The sequence below is a fragment of the Blennius ocellaris genome (assembly GCF_963422515.1).
Source record: "Blennius ocellaris genome assembly, chromosome: 24".
NCBI classification, from domain to species: domain Eukaryota; kingdom Metazoa; phylum Chordata; class Actinopteri; order Blenniiformes; family Blenniidae; genus Blennius; species Blennius ocellaris.
The window spans coordinates 6,741,380-6,759,324 of NC_137673.1; the positions used below are offsets into that span (position 1 = coordinate 6,741,380).

Here is a 17,945-nt window from a genome sequence, read left to right on the forward strand (position 1 = left end):
CATGTGAGCCCAGCCATGAATAATGCAGCCGCCATAATCTGTGTGATCGCAGGAGCTGCAAAACAAACCTGGCTGCCTTTTTCTTTTTCTTTTTCTTTTTCCCCCGCGCTCTCAACATCCATTTGGTAAATCCATCCACCCTGCCGAAGTGTCAGCGGGGCAGGCCGGAGTCCGGCTCCAGATGCTGGACGATCACCATGGCAACAGCGACTATGGGATGCTTTATGTCATCTCGCCTTGTGGATGGATATCGCCAACATCTCTTAGGTAAGTGATTGTATTACAGCGAGTGACGGGGACTGAAGCACATCAATTTCAGAGCCTGGTTCTTTGGATTGTGCTGAATATCAAGCAGGTTCAGCTGAGGAGCAGCAGCAGCAGAGCGACAGCTCCCCCACATGGCCGCAGACGGTACTGCGCCCCAACCCCATCCTGCAGGAGCGCGTCTCAGAGGACACGCCCACGCATCAGATGCAATCCAGACAGAGAAACCACACACACACACACACACACACACACACACACACACACACACACACACACACACACACACACACACACACACACACACACACACACACACACACACACACACACACACAGACGGTGAAGAAAGGCATCATAAACTGAAGCGCCCGTTCTCTGAGGCCAACGGCTGCTGTCCGACAACAAATTACAAAATACTGTTTGCAATCAGGCTTCAGCTCTGCTTCTGTCACGCGGCCTAATTTCACTTTTCTCTCCACATTTCTGGACGACTTGTGTTGTTTCTTTTGTTTCAGATACCAAAGTAGTTTTTACAGGCTCACCCTCACGGTAAGACTTTCTCACGACGACGCTTCTCTCACTGACACACTTCTATCTGCAGACCAAACATTAGAAACAGCTTCTAAAAACGTCCACTCTGCAAGCTCACACGGCCCCTCCTGGTCCACGGGCCTCATGTTTGACAGCCTGTGTGGTTTAAAGATGTATTTATGCACATAAGTGAAAACAATTCATCACAGAAAGTCGTGTTTATTTACATGAACTCCACATTACAATACAAATATACTTTACACTGGAGAGTTGACAATCAGATGATTTGGCTTTTTAGAACTTTCAGGTTAACTTCAAAATATAAATTGTCCAAAATCTGACTTAATAATAAAACAAATAGAATTTTTTTTCTTCTACCATTTAGAAAATACACTTTTTAACCTTTTAAGCTGTTAAGATATTTCATCTGTTTTACAGCATTTTTATCTATTTAAAGGTGTTTAAATTGTTTTTTTTGTGCGTTTTTGAGCTTTTTTAGAAGTTTTAAGCTCTTTTACCTGTTTTGAAATTTTAACTGTTTTGTTGTTGTTTTGAAGTTTATTAGTACAATTTCTATGTCTTTGTTTTTTTACGGGGTTTTCTTCTGCACTGTGTGTTGCAGTTGTGACCATTTTCGCTGTTATACCTAAATCATCGAGTAATCCAGGGGATGCTAGTTATCTGTGTCTCAGTTTGTCGTAAATAATGAAGCTGCAAAATGAATGTAATGGGACGTTTTCTTTCTCTGAACAACAACGTGCCGGAAGCAGCAGCAGAGATGTGTGTGAGTGTCGAAACTGCTGAAATACAGAGAATAAATATATATATGTGTCAAAGTAAATGTCATTTTTTTTAAAGAAAACTACAATGCTGAGCGGCAGCTTGACTTTTACGGACTGGTGGTCTAACCTTTTCAGGTGGGATCTGCAGGGAATAGAAAGTGAGAGAAAGGGCATCTGCATTCTGCTGCGCTCTTGACGTCGTCCCCATTCTGAAAACTCTTGGTAAAAAAAATACCAAACATTCAGACAGACTGACTGAAACAACCAAGCTTTATTTACACTTTCACCAAATCAAAAAAAAAAAAAAAAAAAGCTGTCAAATATAGTCACCTGTCTGATAAAGAAGTTCCCTGCATTTTCAGCTCAAAAATAAGGCGTTTGTAGTAGTTTTGTTATTTTAACCCTCCAAGACTTAAATCATTAGTAAGACATGCTGTAAAGACCTGAGGTGACTTTAAGTAGTGGAGTTTGTACGTGATGATGTTGCATGTGGGACGAAACTGCAGTCAGATTAACAGAGAACGAAAACAAGGTCACTGCAATAAATGTATTATCTCAGTCTCTTAAGCACAGAAAACACGTTTTATTAAAGCAATAAACACCATGAAAGAGGTGATTGGAGGTGCGTGCGTGTGCTTAAATCCTCCTGCAGCCGCATTAGTGAATAAACATTATTCTCATCAAGTTATAGAAGCCCATAGCAGCCTGAGGATGTGAAGCAAAGCATCCACACTGGTTTGTATTATTCGGATCTGCAGAACTTCCAAGGTTATTTTATCCATTCAGAAGATGTTCTGACTCATTCAGTCAACAAACAGAACCACCAGCAGTTTTCAGAGGAACCCAAACACAGAAAAGCTGCAGCTGCAATGTAAATCTCAAGACGTACGACAAGATGTTAAAACAAAATTCAAAATGTCACAAAACTTTGACATTAAAGACAAATGCTCTGAGTAGAGACTTGTTGTGAGTATCGACATCAAAACAACAAACAAAATGAAAGATGTTTTTAAACTTAATGCGGAGCTGATTCCAGTTACTTGTTCCACCTTCGAAATGCGAGTAGATTTACTTTAACAGTTCCTACTTCTAAAAATCAACTTGACAGCGCACCTTTTGCAGCGGGTGTCCGTGTTCTGAAAAACAGTCGCTGTTGTTAAAAAATAATGAGGCTTTATTCGTAGGATGACCTCTGCTCACACTACGTGAGGCCGCCGCCGTCTCCTCAGGAAGCTCGGACTTTTGAAGTTTCCCGGCACAAACTCTGCCCGTCGCCTTGTGTGGATTCGGCGCGTCGTTGTCTCTCTTCTTGTCTGAGACGGACTTTGTGCTGTTGCGATCGGGCGCTCGGTGGGAGTCGGACCATCTGTTGCAGGAGTCCTTGTTCTTGTGGGTGCAGACAGTTGTTATTGCAGAATGGAGTGAGACACTATCAGAGGATGCGTGGACGATGGCAGAAGATGAAGAGAAGCATGTGAACGGGAGAAGGCTTTTTTTCTCTGAACTGTGAAACCTCTCGGATCAGAGCAGATAATGCATCAGGTGGTCTGGTGGGGTGACAGAGAAGTGACTCGACTCACAAAATAAAGTTGGCATTTAATGTCTGAGTGAGTATCACCATATACACAGAAGCTCTGATTTGAAAACAAGGTCAAACAAGTTGATTGTACAGTCAGTCTGTGTGTTTTCAGGTGATGAAACTGAGAATCACACTGCGAGTGACGTCACCGGCCAACAGGGGTATTTAAATGAGAGTTTTCTGTGCGTTTGACCCTGTTTATATAAAAGCAATCTGTTGGAAACAGTACAGTTTCTGTTTGTTTGAAACTGATCAACCGATGAACAAACCAGCCAACTAATCAACCAGCCATTCAACAAGCCAACTGACCAGCCAACAGCTGAATCGGCTGATTTCTGTGAACCAGTTCTGAAGAGACTCGTGAACACTCATTGCATTTCAATAAGTGTGTGTGTGTGTGTGTGTCTCGGTATTGATGGAGCTCTCCTCTGATCAGACTCCCCCTTCGCTTTGTCGCCCTGTGATGCAGATCTGAAGTTGAAAAGCGCCGGCCCCGCGGCCTGCTTTTTCAAATTGGCTCGGATGTCGTTGGAATCGGCGCGGACGTGTCACACGCCTCTTCAGAGACTCGCATGCCCTGCAGCCGACACGCAGGTGAGGCTGCTCTGTGTGGAAACGGCCGCTGTCGCAGATAAACGCCCGGTAAGACCCCCGTATGACTAACCACGTCTGATCAGGTAATCCAACGGGTCGATCCCCGAAAAGAAAAACAAACTGTGGATCTATTTAAAAACACATTCCAGGTCATTCAGATTACTGCAGCCACATGTGCCTCCACAGCCCCTCTGTAGTGGCTCCTTCAAGCTTTGACAAAATTCTGGACTATTTTTAAAAAGGACCCTCGTCTTTGCTGAATGTCAAAAATGGCTCAACTTCCAATTTTAAATCATGAGATAAGATCACGAGGAAAACGTGAAAAGGCAAATGCAAAACAGAAAAATTAGCTCGATTTGCGAAGATCAGCTAGAAATTAATAAATAAACAAATCAATAAATGGCCCAAGCTGCTAAAAAATACAAAAAGAGCCAAAACAGTTCAAAGTACTTGAAAATAGGAAATTGAATAAAAATAACAGCTGAAGTCACTAATATTCACTGAAGAAACATCTTTAAAAAAAACAGTTTGAAATGGAAGAAAACAGCCAAATGAATTTTTTGTGTCGTTCACATGTCCTTCTCCATATTTGTGCCGCGACTCCTGGTTGTGCTACAGAACTTGGCTCGCAGTTTATGAGGAACTCACCAGACATGAGGATGTATTTCAGAGCTAATCACGAAACAAAAGCTCAAGTGTCTTTCCTCCCAATTCCGAGATGGATTTCCAGCTGTATTTTTGGAAGCAGAGATAAATATTTAATCAGCCCACAGTGTGAGGACACAGCCTTGTAGCTCGCTTCAAAGTTTGGAAAGCTGCAATAATTCATGACCGTTTCCTATTGATGTTTGTCATTTTATCTGTGATTGATGGGCCGTGGTATACCTGGTGTGGAGGAGAATTACCTGAAAAATACCCCCGATGATAGCCACTGTCAATTCTTCATGGAACAACTCCACCAGTCTTCAATCCTCGACCTTGCTGCTGTTGAATTTTCTTTTCCTCTGTATTATGTTGTTCAAATGAACACGAGCGAGGAAACAACACTTCAGCCACTGTAGGCCTGCTTTACATTTATTCCTATTAAAATCTGCTGGGGAAAAAAAGCTGTCTATAAAGCCTTTTCACCATTCATGCACTTTGAGATTGACCTTGCAAAGTGGGAAAAAAATGACAAAAATCATGGAGCTTTAAAACTTAAGAAGGATTTGTTTGCAACAGAATTGAAAAAGACCCGTTTTTTTCACATTTGACTGTATTGTGCTCCAGGAGTCATTCCTAAACATGCCACAATTTGGAGATTTTACTACATTTTGCCTGTAAATTTCACGTTTTTTTCCTGGAATACACTTTTTGTCTGACTTCAGGGGGAGCCAGGGCAGTCTTTCAGCGACGGCGACGACTCCACAACACCCTTCATCTCCAAGCAAAGTGAAGCCACTGGTCTTTTCACTCTTTTGGGAAATCAACGCAGTCAATTCAGACGTCTAAAGGTGGGTTGAACGTTGGTTTTTGGTAGAAATGATGGTGTTCTGGATCCATTACTGCTTCCGGCGGGTGCTTCATCACAGTGATTACGCTGCGAAACCGACACAGATAAGCAACGAGAGCAGGCAGGGTTGGCCAGTGGCTAATGAAGCCGACCAGTATGTCTTGCTCAGTCACATGTCAGTCTGAATGCATCAGTCTCCACGGGCCCCCTGGGACTCGTGTTCAAACAAAAGCTTCAGCATCCTACAGAGCCTCAGAGACACAGAGATTAATTAGAGCTTTACAGGGAGAGCCGTGTTGGCTCTGGTAACAAGGTTACTGAAACAAATGCCTCCAGACAATCGTTCTGTCACATGACTAGTCGTCCTGGGGAGTTTTCTTCACTAACCCCAGTGACGCCATGTTGGTGGTGGCAGTTTGGAGAACAGTTGTTTGTTTGTTGCGGTAGTTTGGGCTGGAGATCTCTGGTTACTACTAGATTTCTTTCTCTGCTTTTCTTTCCTGCTGTTAATTTGTGTTTACCGGGAGAAGTCAAGAAGCTTACACGTCCTTGCCATGCACATAGTCTGACCCAGGAGAGAACATCCAGACTCCGCACAGAAAGGCTCAGGCAGGATTTCAACAAGCAACCATCTCGCCGTGAGGTCAGTGCTGCTCCATGCAGCTGCCACATGTCGGACCAATCCATAGTTTTAAATTCACGACGTGTCTGTTGCTCAAACAAGAAAGAAAATGTGGTTCGATAGAAATGCTAGTACATCTTTCAGTCCTGGTGATTTTGTTGCCTGTCTTTGTCTTCTGGTAGTGCAGATGGCAAAGCTTTGCTTGCGTTGTCTATTGCTGAATGCATTAATAAATTGAGGACCTGTCCAGTGCTGAATATAAACCGTGGCGTCAGTCCAGTGCTGAATGCATTGATGTCACACATGGAGCTGTCCGGTGCTGAATTTATCGATAAACTGTGGTGGTGTTCATTGCTAAATTCATTAAAAAAAACAAAAAACTTCGGAGCTGTCCAGTGCTGAAATCCCTGGTTTAGGCATAGGGCTGTCCAGTGTTGAATGGAAACTGGCATCATGCTGTACTGAATGCATTGATGAGTTCTTGAGGTCTTGTACTCAATACATTGACGGTGTGGAGTTGCCCAGTGCTGAATGTTTCTATGTGCTATGGTGGTGTCCAGTACTGAATACATTGATACAGTATGGAGCTGCCCAGTATTAATAAACTGTGGAGCTGTTCAGTGCTGAATGTATTATATACATGCATTGTCAAATGCTGAATCCAGTGACAGACTGTGCAGCTGTCCAGTGATTAAGGCATTGATGCGGTGTGGAGCTGTCTAATGCTGAATGCATTAATAAACTGTGGCGCTATCCAGCTGTCGAAGGAGAATGCAGAGAAGACCCTTTCCAGCCGGGAGGCGTCCACAAGAGAAGGGGCAGCAAAGATCCATAGCGTATCAATGCTTTCAGCACTGGACAAAATCGGCAATGATCAATATATTCAGCACTGGAGAGCTCCAAACTTCGTCCGTGCCTCAATGTCTCGAGAGCTGCGCAGCTTCCAGTGCTGAATTCATTAATTACTAACCTAATGAGCTTACCTGTGCTGAATGCATTAATAAACTGTGGAGCTGTCCAGTGCTGACTCCATTCATGACGGCTTTTGCTGTCCCCTGCTGAATTTGTTGATAAGCTTTGGTGCTGTCAAGTTCTGAATAAACTGATATACTGTGGAGCTGTCCACTGCTGGATGTATTATAGACCCCTGCATTGTCCAATGCTGAATTAATTCACAAACTGTGCAGCTGTCCAGTGATTTAGGCCTTGATGAGGTGTGGAGCATTCCAGTGCTGAATGAATTGATTAACAGTGGTGCTGTGCACTGCTGAATGTCGTGATGAACTGTTTTGCTATCCAGTGCTGAATGCAATGTTAAATTGTGGCGTCACCCAGTGCTTCATATATTAATGAGGTGTGGAGCTGTCCAGTGCTGAATGTAGTGATCGACGGTGGGGATTTCCATTGCCGAATGCATTATCAAACAATGGTGTCGTCCAGCGGTGAATGCAGTGATAAACTGTGACATCATCCAGTGCTGAATGCATTTATGGGATGTCCATTTAATCACATTGGTAACGTGTATCAGTTGTACTAACTTCCTAAATATTGTACATCAGCATGAGAAATATCTGATGTGTCCATGGAAGTAGAGGATGAAGTTATTTCATCTCTCAGAAGTATTGAAGGTGTTGATCCAGTTCCTCCAGTTCATCTTTCTCCAATTCTATTGCGGGTCGACTTCCTCTTCCCACCAGCTGACTGTTTCATTTCTGTGTTTAGTACAGATGTGATGGATGACAATAGTTTATGTGGTATCAAACTCTCAAACACGTTGCGCACACGGTGGATTTAATTATGCACTGATGTTTTGTTTTGTTTTTTTACGAAAAACTGCTGAATTCATTTCACTGTTAGATATTCTGCTGCCCAGTCCTGAAATCATCACGTATTTTAGAGAGTTACAGTAACCACATTAAGTCAAAGTGATGTTTTTTAATAGGTTTCAGGTGTAATTTAGGTGTTTATATCAGTTTATACAGGAGATTAAGAGAAGATTCCCTTCCTGGACATATTGAAGCTGAAGCATGCTAACATGTGGTTACGCACACACTGACGCAGACAGTTTCCGATGTTTCGGGCAATCGGTGTGACAGAACCAGGTGGCGGTGATGATCAGAGGGCGTTCAGCTGGGCCTTGTACTGGTTATCCACACAGACGTCTCTCCAGGGAGGCTGAGATTTGGAAGTCTGCAGTCCTGTTAGATGTGAACTCGTCCAATTACAACTAAACTTCCAGCCGACTCCTTCCCAGCAGCCTCGTCTCACAGCAGAGCGATTCCGTTTCTTCTCAATGTGATATGGACACGTTTTTTTTATTTCTCCCTGACAGCCCGCTGTAAGAATCACAATTACTGTTTTCTCCTCCTTCCTCCTCCTGCTGAAGGAGATTCAATTTTCCCTGCCTTAAATAGTTTGTCCTCCATTTTCCAGAGGAGACACAGTGAGATTTCATCCAACTCTGAAAGCATCTCATCACTTCAACTTAAGCTTTCTGCTCGGTGTTTACCACAACCCGCAAACTAATCTTCAAACTTTTATCTGCAACTCACAGAAATACTTTTTTTTTAAAGTTGTTTCAATTGTCAAATTCAATATGACACTTTTTAAAGTCCAGAAAGTAGGCAACACTGTTATGTCCCAGTTTTTAAAGTTACAGTTAAGGACCAACTGTGTTCAGCTTTATGACATATACATTATTCTAATATGTCATAAAAGACATGATGTTTGGACACATTGTGGTATTTTTACATTAAGATTGGCATTATGTTTCAAATAATTTTATTTTTGAGTTGACAACTTGTTTAACTTGTCTAACTGCGGACTAATGAAGACCTCAACCACATATTTATATAGTATTTGTTAGTTTTTATAGTGCAAAACACTTTACAAAGGGTATTTCAATGGTCAAATTATAAATAATTTAATATAGTCACTATAGTAGCAAGTTGACACCATTATGTACCATCTATATATAATAAATTCTGTCTGAATGTAAGTAAAATTGACCGTGATTAGACTGACTTTATGGCTTAGAACTCAGTCTGCAGGTTATTATCATTTATGGCGTCACAGTCATCACAACTTCAATCAGGTGTAAAAAAAAATTGCAGTACGAGGAAATGCTTTTCAGGCGTAAGAGTAAAAACACGTTTATGTGAATATATGAAAAGGTAAAAAAAAAAAAAAGATGTCATTTTGTTTATAAGTCCAAGACAAGCAGCACAATGGGATGAAATCTGGCTTCTTCCCAGCTGAAGTGGTGGCGAGGTGAACAGGAAGTGACGGGCACCGATCCGACAGCGTCATGTTTGCTCTGATGTGATTCTCTACTCAGCGAGCCGTCGCATCACTTCTCGCTTTCATTCTTGTGTTTTTCCTTCCTCTGCTGCCTCTGTGCTTTCACTCTGCCTTCTCGCGCCTGTGTTGTTGTTTTTTTTTAATCTGCAGGAACTATTTGATCTGGAGCAGATTTATTTTATCAGGACGACCTTGCGACGTCTTTCCAGAAGCACTTGCTTTCTTCCCGTCTGCATCCCGTCTTTATCAGCTGCTCTGAAGGCCTGAGAAGTTTAATTCCTCCCGTTTCCACTCAATCATTCAGCTCTCAATGTGATTCTGATAATGTTCCCTCCACCATTTTTCTTAATTAGAACTTTGCTCAGGATAATGACGGTGATATCTGAAATTAGACTTCTTCATTTCTTTTATCCGTGAATTTCACGGACACGTGCTCGCTCTCTCGTACTTCTACACTGAATAACTCCCAGCCCCTTTATCTGCAGGAATAATTAAATCAGAGCTCAATGCTGCAGCATCTTGAGGTTCCCCCACTCCTGATACTTCAACAATGATGATGGAGGCAGAACTTTGTTCTTCGACTCCTTACAATAACAAAAATTTGTCATTAAGAACACATTAAGTGTGACACTTTCTCTCTTAAACTGAGAACATTGCAACATTTGTTCTGTTTTTATTTTATGGTTCTGCGCAGTTTAATGTGACGCACACACACAGTAACACACGGGACTGTCTTCATGATTATGAGGTGTGTGTTTCAGATATGTCTTTGTTTGAGTCCACCGACGACTGATTCCACGTTCTCCTGCAGGAGACTGCAGTTACAGGGACTGGAAACAATATTTAGATGTGCTGGTACTGTAATTCTTCGTGGAAGGGTTTCTGTTGAGTCAGCAGCTCCTGAAGCCAGACTGAACAAATGGCAAAATAATCTCCTCTCACGCTTTCCTGCAGGTTCCTCTGCTCCGGTAATATCTTGTTAAAGTTGCAGAATCACACAGAGTCGTGTCACGACTCCACCGGTTTATTTCATCGTGGAAGATGCGTCACATTTGAGACTTGTTGAAAGGACTACGAGCAAATAGCTGAGATTCAGCGTATCTGTGAGGTAGCTGGTGATTGCTGTGCGGGGTAGAAGGTTTGTGAGGAGCGATTAACCAGCAGCAGCCTCCTGTCAGGGGAAACATGACAGCTGATTAACATTTCTGACCTGTTGGAAAGTTCGGTCGTGTTTTGAAGCAGAGCTCAAGAGTGTTTTCTTTTTGCTATTAAGACATCGCCAAAATGGCTGCTCACCTCTCACTCTGTCTGCAAAATCGATAAATCAAAGAGCTCAGATCAGCACGTCTTTCTCACCAACCTCAAGACTGTTGGTGGAGAATGATGTGCATTCAGATTTGTTATAAAACGTGTAACCAGTCTTTCGACATCCATCCAAACACATGACTTAGCAGACAGACTTGAACAGTTTATTGGAATTAAACAGATAAGCTTGGCACACGAGAGTTTAATCCACAACACATGAAGACTAATGCTCACTTCAACATAAACATCAGAAACAATGTGAGACAGGAAACATGACAAGAACATGGACAAGAACCTTTATCGTGAATAAAAACACGACCTTTGAAGGTAGGTGAGCTCAAACTCTGAACAGAAAAACAAAACACAGAGCAAGAGCAGTAAATTAATGGGAAAAAAGAAAAGTACACACGCTTTGGAGTAGGAAAACTAAATAATAACAGAAAAGGACAATACAAGAATACAGGGAACCATGAAGGAACCCTGAGGAGACCTTCAGATTACTCATGATAACATGAGGGCACACGGCAGGAGAGAAAACAAAACACCACTGACAGTACCTCCAATATCAGGATTTTGATTGTATTTTGCTGAAACCGATCGCCTCCATGAGGGAAAATCTTTATATAAATATGATCCACAACATAAGCGTAGAGAAAAGTGTAGCAAAGAGAGCATATGACAAATCACAAAAGAAACAATCATGGCAGAGAATAGAATAGAATAGAATTACTTGGGACATGGGATATAAGTTGGTTCACTATAAACATAAGCCTGCAAAAATATATATAGATATATAAATATAAATTATTATATAAATAAAAACATGTATAGTTTACATTAGGGATGCTTTGTTAAGGCTTACGTTTATACTGACATCTCTTCTAATAATTATTATTTAATATGTACACTAAATTGGCGAAAAATAATATAATTGACTCTCTGTTAACGCAGATTTTATTTCTGTGTTCAGGTGTGAATTTCCGTGGGGCATCCGGGAAGATGTATTTTGAAAATCTTGACCGAATGTGGTGGTTGTTGTGTTTCCGGTGTCTTCGGGGGTCAGTTTTGAAACCGGATTCGCCTCCACACCGTGAAGCGTGCGGCTGTCGCCCGCTGCGCGTGCAGGTAATACCATGGTAACACGGTGTAAACGTCGCTCTCGTGACGCAACGCTGGTTAGCTCGCCTCGGTTGTTTAGATTTGCTAGTTCGCTCCGTTTGGTTCAGTTTGGGTGGTTAGATCGCTTTGGTTAGTTCGCTTTCCTCCATTTAGGGCGAAAAAGTGGTTTCGATTTGTTTAAAAACGTACAGGTTAACAATGTTTACTGGATTTTCGAATGAACCGCATTTGACTTCCGCATTAATCACGTGATCCGAACGTCGTTCAACGTCATCACGTCGCGCGAGTGGTAAATACAGACATATACAACTAGTTAGAAAGAAATAGAGACATGTAACTAGATGTATCAATTTATACAAAAAGACACACTACATATATGTACTTAGACACATGGATATGTGTAACGAGACACTTGTATATTTCTATCATTATTGTTTTATTGTCATTATACAATGTATCATGAAAGTACCCATGACTTCTCATATTTATACAGATAAACAAATATAAATGGAAAAATACATACAGAAAAAAGCATAAAAAGACGTATATAACTAAATAAATAGCCAAATATAAGATGACATTGATTGGATTTATGAGTGGAGCCGCCATGTTGGATGAGGACACTCTTCTGCTCCAGAACATTCACTTGTATTGATAGTCGTTACACAGTTAAGTTTACAAGCTATTTTCTTCTGCTTAGTTTTGTTACAGAAGAAGATGAGCGTCCTGAACTTGTCCTTCGCTGCCTGCGGCTTCATGGGGATCTACCACCTGGGTGCTGTGGAGGCCTTCCTCCGCCACGGGGAGCGGCTGCTGGGGTCCCTGGGAGGCTGCGCGGGGGCTTCGGCCGGGGCGCTGGTGGCCGCCGTGGTCGTCACGGCCCCCGAGAAGTTAGAGGTCAGCCGGCGTGTTCGCCTCCTCACTTGACGACGTGGCTCCTCGACTCCTCACCGCTTGCTTGTCCTCCCTCCTCCAGGACTGTAAAGACTTCACCCTCAGGTTCGCTCAAAGTGTGAGGCGACAGCGTTTCGGGGCGGCGACGCCGGGATACGACTTCATGCTCACGTTACGGTAACTTCTGCGGCGTTTGCACACTTCAGTCCTCACGGCCGGAGGTAAACGCTGGACGTGTGTGTGTGTGTGTGTTTTATGTGTGTGTAGGGAGGGGATTGAGGAGATCCTTCCCAGCGAGGCTCACAGTTTAGCGTCCGGTCGTCTCTTTGTCTCCATCACTAATTCAGTGAGTGGACGGAACCAGCTTGTGTCCACGTTCTCCTCCAGAGAGGAGCTCATACAGGTACACACACACACACACCTGGATCCTGTCACAAAATATTGTCAGTGTTCAGTCAAGTGTGTGTGTTTTGTTTTCAGGCTTTACTGGCCAGCAGCTTTGTCCCAGTCTATGCGGGATTCAAACCAGTGACCTTCAGAGGACAGGTACTGTACACTGCACGCACACGCACTGACCTTGAATCGGATGGTTTCCACGGTAACTGCTGATAATCCTCTCCTGACGTGTGTGTGTGTGTAGCGGTGGGTGGACGGAGGTTTCACCGACAGCCTGCCGATCCTCCCCGGGGGTCGAACCGTCACCGTGTCTCCGTTCGCCGGGCGGCAGGACGTCTGTCCGCTGCACCGCGGCCGCTACAGCGCCGAGCTCCGACTGGCCAACATGAACGTCATGGTAACACTTTGCCGCCGCTTCTGCAGTTTCACCTCTTTTAACCTTTTTTTTTTTTTTTTTGCTACTTTTGTAACTTAACTCTCCGTTTCCAGATCGCGTCTTGTCTTTTACGATCTGTTGCTGCGTTTACACCGCCCGTCTTCTCGTCCCTCCGTCTGTCCAGCTGTCGGTGGAGAACGTGAAGCGTCTGAACATGGCTCTGTTTCCTCCCTCCGCCGGCGCCATGCGGAGCTTCGGCGAGGAGGGCTTCGGCGACGCCGTCAGGTTCCTGCGGCGGGAGGCCTGGATGAGCTGACGGGGGCCCCGGGCCCGTTTCTCATCCACTGGACGGCGGCGCCTCCTGCAGGTGAACCTGAGTGCGGACTGTCACTCAAATGAAAAGCACAACATCCTCACTTATCAGCTTTGTTGTGCGTGCGTGGAGATCTGGAACTTTACAAAGGATTTAGGTGGTTTTTTTTTTATTATTATTGTTTTCATTTACTTTTACCTGCTTGTCTTTTTCTGTTTGTTATCATTTCTTGTATTTTGAGTTCTAGCTGTTTCACCTTTTTCAAAAACATTTTAGACATTTTGGTTTGTAAACATTTCCTTTTTTATTTATTTAGTTTGTTACTGGTTTACACTATTTTGGCCATCAAAAAAGGGACACACACACACACACACGACTCTCCCTGGAACTGGAGGATGTGTGAATGTGGACGATCCCATCAATTTTCCAGGTTTTTTTTTTTTTTTATTTGCCCCAGAAGCAGGTTTTTTTTCCCTTCAGTCCTTTGAGGAACGCTCTCTCCCCACACACACTCCGCCTCGGGCGACCCCGTGCTCCCTGCATGCGTTCGAAGCGACGTTTCACCTCGCGTGAAGAAGGGAAGACTTCCCCACGACAGGACAGCGCTTCAAATGTTCCACTCTGCTGCAAAGACGTGATGAAATAACACAGTGGACTTGAAAAGATTTCCAAGAATTCATTCAGAGTAATAAAGGGAATATTTTAAAGAGCAGGGAGTGGATTCTTTTTATCAAAGTCTTTTTATTGTCAAATGTACATAAGTCTATATTCAGACTTGGAGATGCGTCGGTCAATATCCATGAATCATCCATTATATTTAAGTCAAGCACATTAATATCAATTAGAAATAGTTAACAGCAGAATTAAGAAGTCAATAATTCTGTTAATCTTATGTTAATCATTATGAGCAGAAGAAATGCAAAAACTAAGAAATGTTGAGTACAAAAAAAACGTGTTTTAAATATTTAACATTGAATTTATTTAATAGCTTGAATAATATAAGTTGACATTTGTAATGAACAATATTGTGTATCTGTTTTATTTTATTCGGAAACGACCAGATGAAGCTTGTCACTTGGTCATAAATTAACATACTCCAGTGCTTTTCTAAAGTCTTCTAACTGATTTACAACAACGAGCTAAATGCACATTTATTCCATTGAAAACATCTAAAGTCCACATATTTACTGCACCAGTTAAGATGTTTTATTTTGAATGAATCTATTTTTGGGCTTACACAGCGGTAGTAGTTATTACTTTTGACCACCAGATGGCAACCTTTACTTCTTAATGAACAGCTCCTTGAAACACTAAATTCACCAAACATGCAGGTATTTGTAAAAAAAAGAAAATTGCAATATTTTGAATATATATATGTGTGTACGATGTCTTATTCGTACCATGCAATAGTTCCTTAAATGTATATTTATAAAACCAAACATACCCCCCCACCCCCGAGGCAGTGGACTGGTCCATCGTGGTTCCTGTAGCCCCGCCCCCTTCAGGTACAGAGCAGAGCAGGAAGTGTGTATCTGCAGGTGATTAAATCAAACCCACTGATTGGTCCAATCAGGACAGGACGGGCTGAACCAAAATCTCAGGGGATGTTTGAGACGCGAAATAAAAATTCGCCAAACGTTCAGAATGAAACTTGATAATATCAAAAAGGAAAAAATATTGTATATATACATGACCAATCCTTTATTTGTCCTCTGTATTGTGGTGTTTTTGATTCACGTGAGTCCGACTGTAGCGTTTTTATGAGCCACAACCGGAACACAATGCTCACCTGCGTCTACCTGGTGACGTCATCACCTTGGATTATACCACTCACATTTTTTTTTTTTTTTTTAACTTTTATTATGTAAAATCGAACAATACAAATACAGGCTCTTGTAGAGGAAACGCAAACTCAGAAATAAACAAAGAACATTTTTTTAGTAACATTCTGGGGGGTATTAACATCCCCCCCCCACCCCCGAGGCAGTGGACTGGTCCATCGTGGTTCCTGTAGCCCCGCCCCCTTCAGGTACAGACCAGACCGGAGCAGAGCAGGAAGTTTGTGAGGTGAGTTGTTGGAGTTTTCCCGACACTTCAGACACACACAGGGTGTAAAAGAAGCAGGGAGCAGCGGGGAGCCACTACATGTCCACCATGTTTTATAATCCTCCCAGAAGCGCTGACAGGTGATTTGAGACTGTTTGATTGTAAACCGCGTTTCAACTCCACCTGACGACAAACTACAAACTCCCAACGTCCAGAAACCTCCTCAAACTCCAGGTTTCACTCTGGAAACACCACAACATTCATATTAAGTTTATTCCTACATTAAATGCGTGTGTTTGGGTGCGATTGTGTGTGTTTGTGTCAAAGTGTCCACCCCGCCCGCTCCGGCTGACACAGCGATGAAAACAAACGCACCTCAAACTATTTCTGGCGTCAAGTTATCCTGAGGCTCAAATAAAGCCTGGAATTAATGTAAAACAGCCTCAAACGAGTCATAAAAAGTGCTTTATTGTGTGTAAACATTATTGTACTTGACAGTAATTAATGGTAAATATAATTGGCTATTTATTTAACACCAAAACTCCAGATTTTACCCTTTTACAGTGTTTTTATTCTGCTTTTAAACTTCTGGTATTCCAATATTTCTGTCTATGTTTCTTGGTGTATTTATTCACTTATATAAATATATTTAGTAGAATTCAGAATCAGAATGTACTTTATTGGCATTGTACGAGTACAACGAAATTGCATATGACACTTGGGGGAAAATAGGTAGTAGGAGTACATTTATTTAAAACTTCTACAATTTCACTGTGATTTAAATGTAAGTAAGAAGAAAATAAAGAAACTACTTGATGCATGAGAAGGTAATTTGGATAAATACTTTAAAGTATTGATACGTGTGGAAATGTAGACTAAAGTAAAAACAAATATAGAAGTGCATCGATTAATTCAAAATATACCAATTCTTTCTTTTAGATAAATCAAACATTTATCAAACATCTTTGTAGCCTTAAAACTACAACAGAAATTTGACCCGTTTCATCTCTTGTTGTTTTTTATTTACTATTTATTGTGGTTTTGTCTTTTTTCACTTTTCAGTCATTTCAGTTCTTTTTGTTTGCAGCTGCAGGGACGGAGGAGGAAACTCTGGTTTCTGTCTCCGGTTTAAAAAAGGTAAGAACCAAATATAATGTTAATGCTGTCAACTGTTATTGGAAATACTCCGTTTGGACATTAAGAATTCAATAATCTGAAAGTGCACTTGGACACAGTATTTGAATTCTTTTGTTATGTTTGTATTGAGCCACCAGGGGGCGCCACCGACTGTCAGAGGATCTGTGATGAAACGTGTCACACATGAAGTTAAAAACGAAACTTTTCATTCATGAGATTAGCTGTGGAAACATGTGGTAAAATTAAACCAATTAAATGTTGACCTGATAAATGTTCACCGTACAAATACTTCAATCTGATTGAATTTTCGACCAGATCGCATGATGCATTGTGGGATTGATCCACTGAAATGAATCGGGTCACATATAAACTGGCACAATATTCTGATTATATTTTTTAGTGTTCAGGTAAATCTGATCCTTTTACTGTAAATATTTTCATCTGACTGACCAGAAAGTGACCATGTAAACTCTGTCTGTGCTGAAATACAACCTTAAACTCGTTTAAAATGTGGTTCATTGTGTTTACTTGTTTTTCTTGATAATTAACGTTAAAGATAATTGGCTGTAACTATGTATGTTCTTTTTGAAACTACAAAACCAACACTTGAGATGTGAACACTTTAAAGTGCTTTTATTGTTTTTAAAACTCAGGCTGAAAGACTGAGCTCTGGCTCCATCTTGTGGGGGAATTATGTTACTGCACAAAATTACTGATCATTATAAATAAAGTAAATGCAAAACTACTGGAATTAGCTGATTTTTCTGCTTCACATTCTCACTGATGAAGATGAAGATGAGGACATTATTCAGAGTCTTGTCAACGACTCTCTACTCTCTGTTCAGAGTGTAAATCCAACTAAAAACCAAACCTAAAACTCGTCTAAAATCCTGTGTGAAACTAGCCGAACAAACTGTGTGAATGTGTTTCCTTGTCGTACTTGACATTAATTAATGATAAAGATAATTGGCTGTGAAGAAAGACGGTGGATTCTGTCTCCATCTTGTTGCAGAATTTTGTCACTGCATCAATTGACCCTTTTCCAGAATTCTTTGTTCCCTTCTGAGGATATCAAATACTTTTACATATTTCTGTCCACATTTCCAGATGTTTTTATTATTCATTTTTTTATGACTTTGACAATTTTGCTTGGATTTTAATCGATTGAAAAAGAAAATAAACACACTAAAAA

The 17,945-nt window shown here is 41.6% G+C and overlaps 1 protein-coding gene across 4 annotated transcripts; it reads left to right on the top strand.

The window, feature by feature from the left end:
* The first annotated feature begins 246 nt into the window (after positions 1-246).
* pnpla4 (patatin-like phospholipase domain containing 4) lies at positions 247-14,204 on the top strand. Of its 4 annotated transcripts, none has more exons than XM_080519999.1 (10): positions 247-267; positions 353-816; positions 3,629-3,753; positions 5,121-5,246; positions 12,292-12,488; positions 12,568-12,662; positions 12,753-12,888; positions 12,966-13,031; positions 13,126-13,278; positions 13,442-14,204. In XM_080519999.1, exons 5-10 carry the CDS (start codon positions 12,309-12,311, stop codon positions 13,571-13,573), a joined length of 762 nt encoding a protein of 253 aa, XP_080376125.1. In that variant the 5' UTR covers positions 247-267; positions 353-816; positions 3,629-3,753; positions 5,121-5,246; positions 12,292-12,308; the 3' UTR covers positions 13,574-14,204. The 4 variants fall into 4 exon arrangements, with proteins under 4 accessions (XP_080376125.1, XP_080376128.1, XP_080376126.1 ...); XM_080520002.1 differs by having other exon boundaries at positions 13,371-13,606; XM_080520000.1 differs by lacking the exons at positions 247-267; positions 353-816 and adding an exon at positions 11,536-11,597 and having other exon boundaries at positions 3,742-3,801.
* The last annotated feature ends 3,741 nt before the right edge of the window (positions 14,205-17,945 follow it).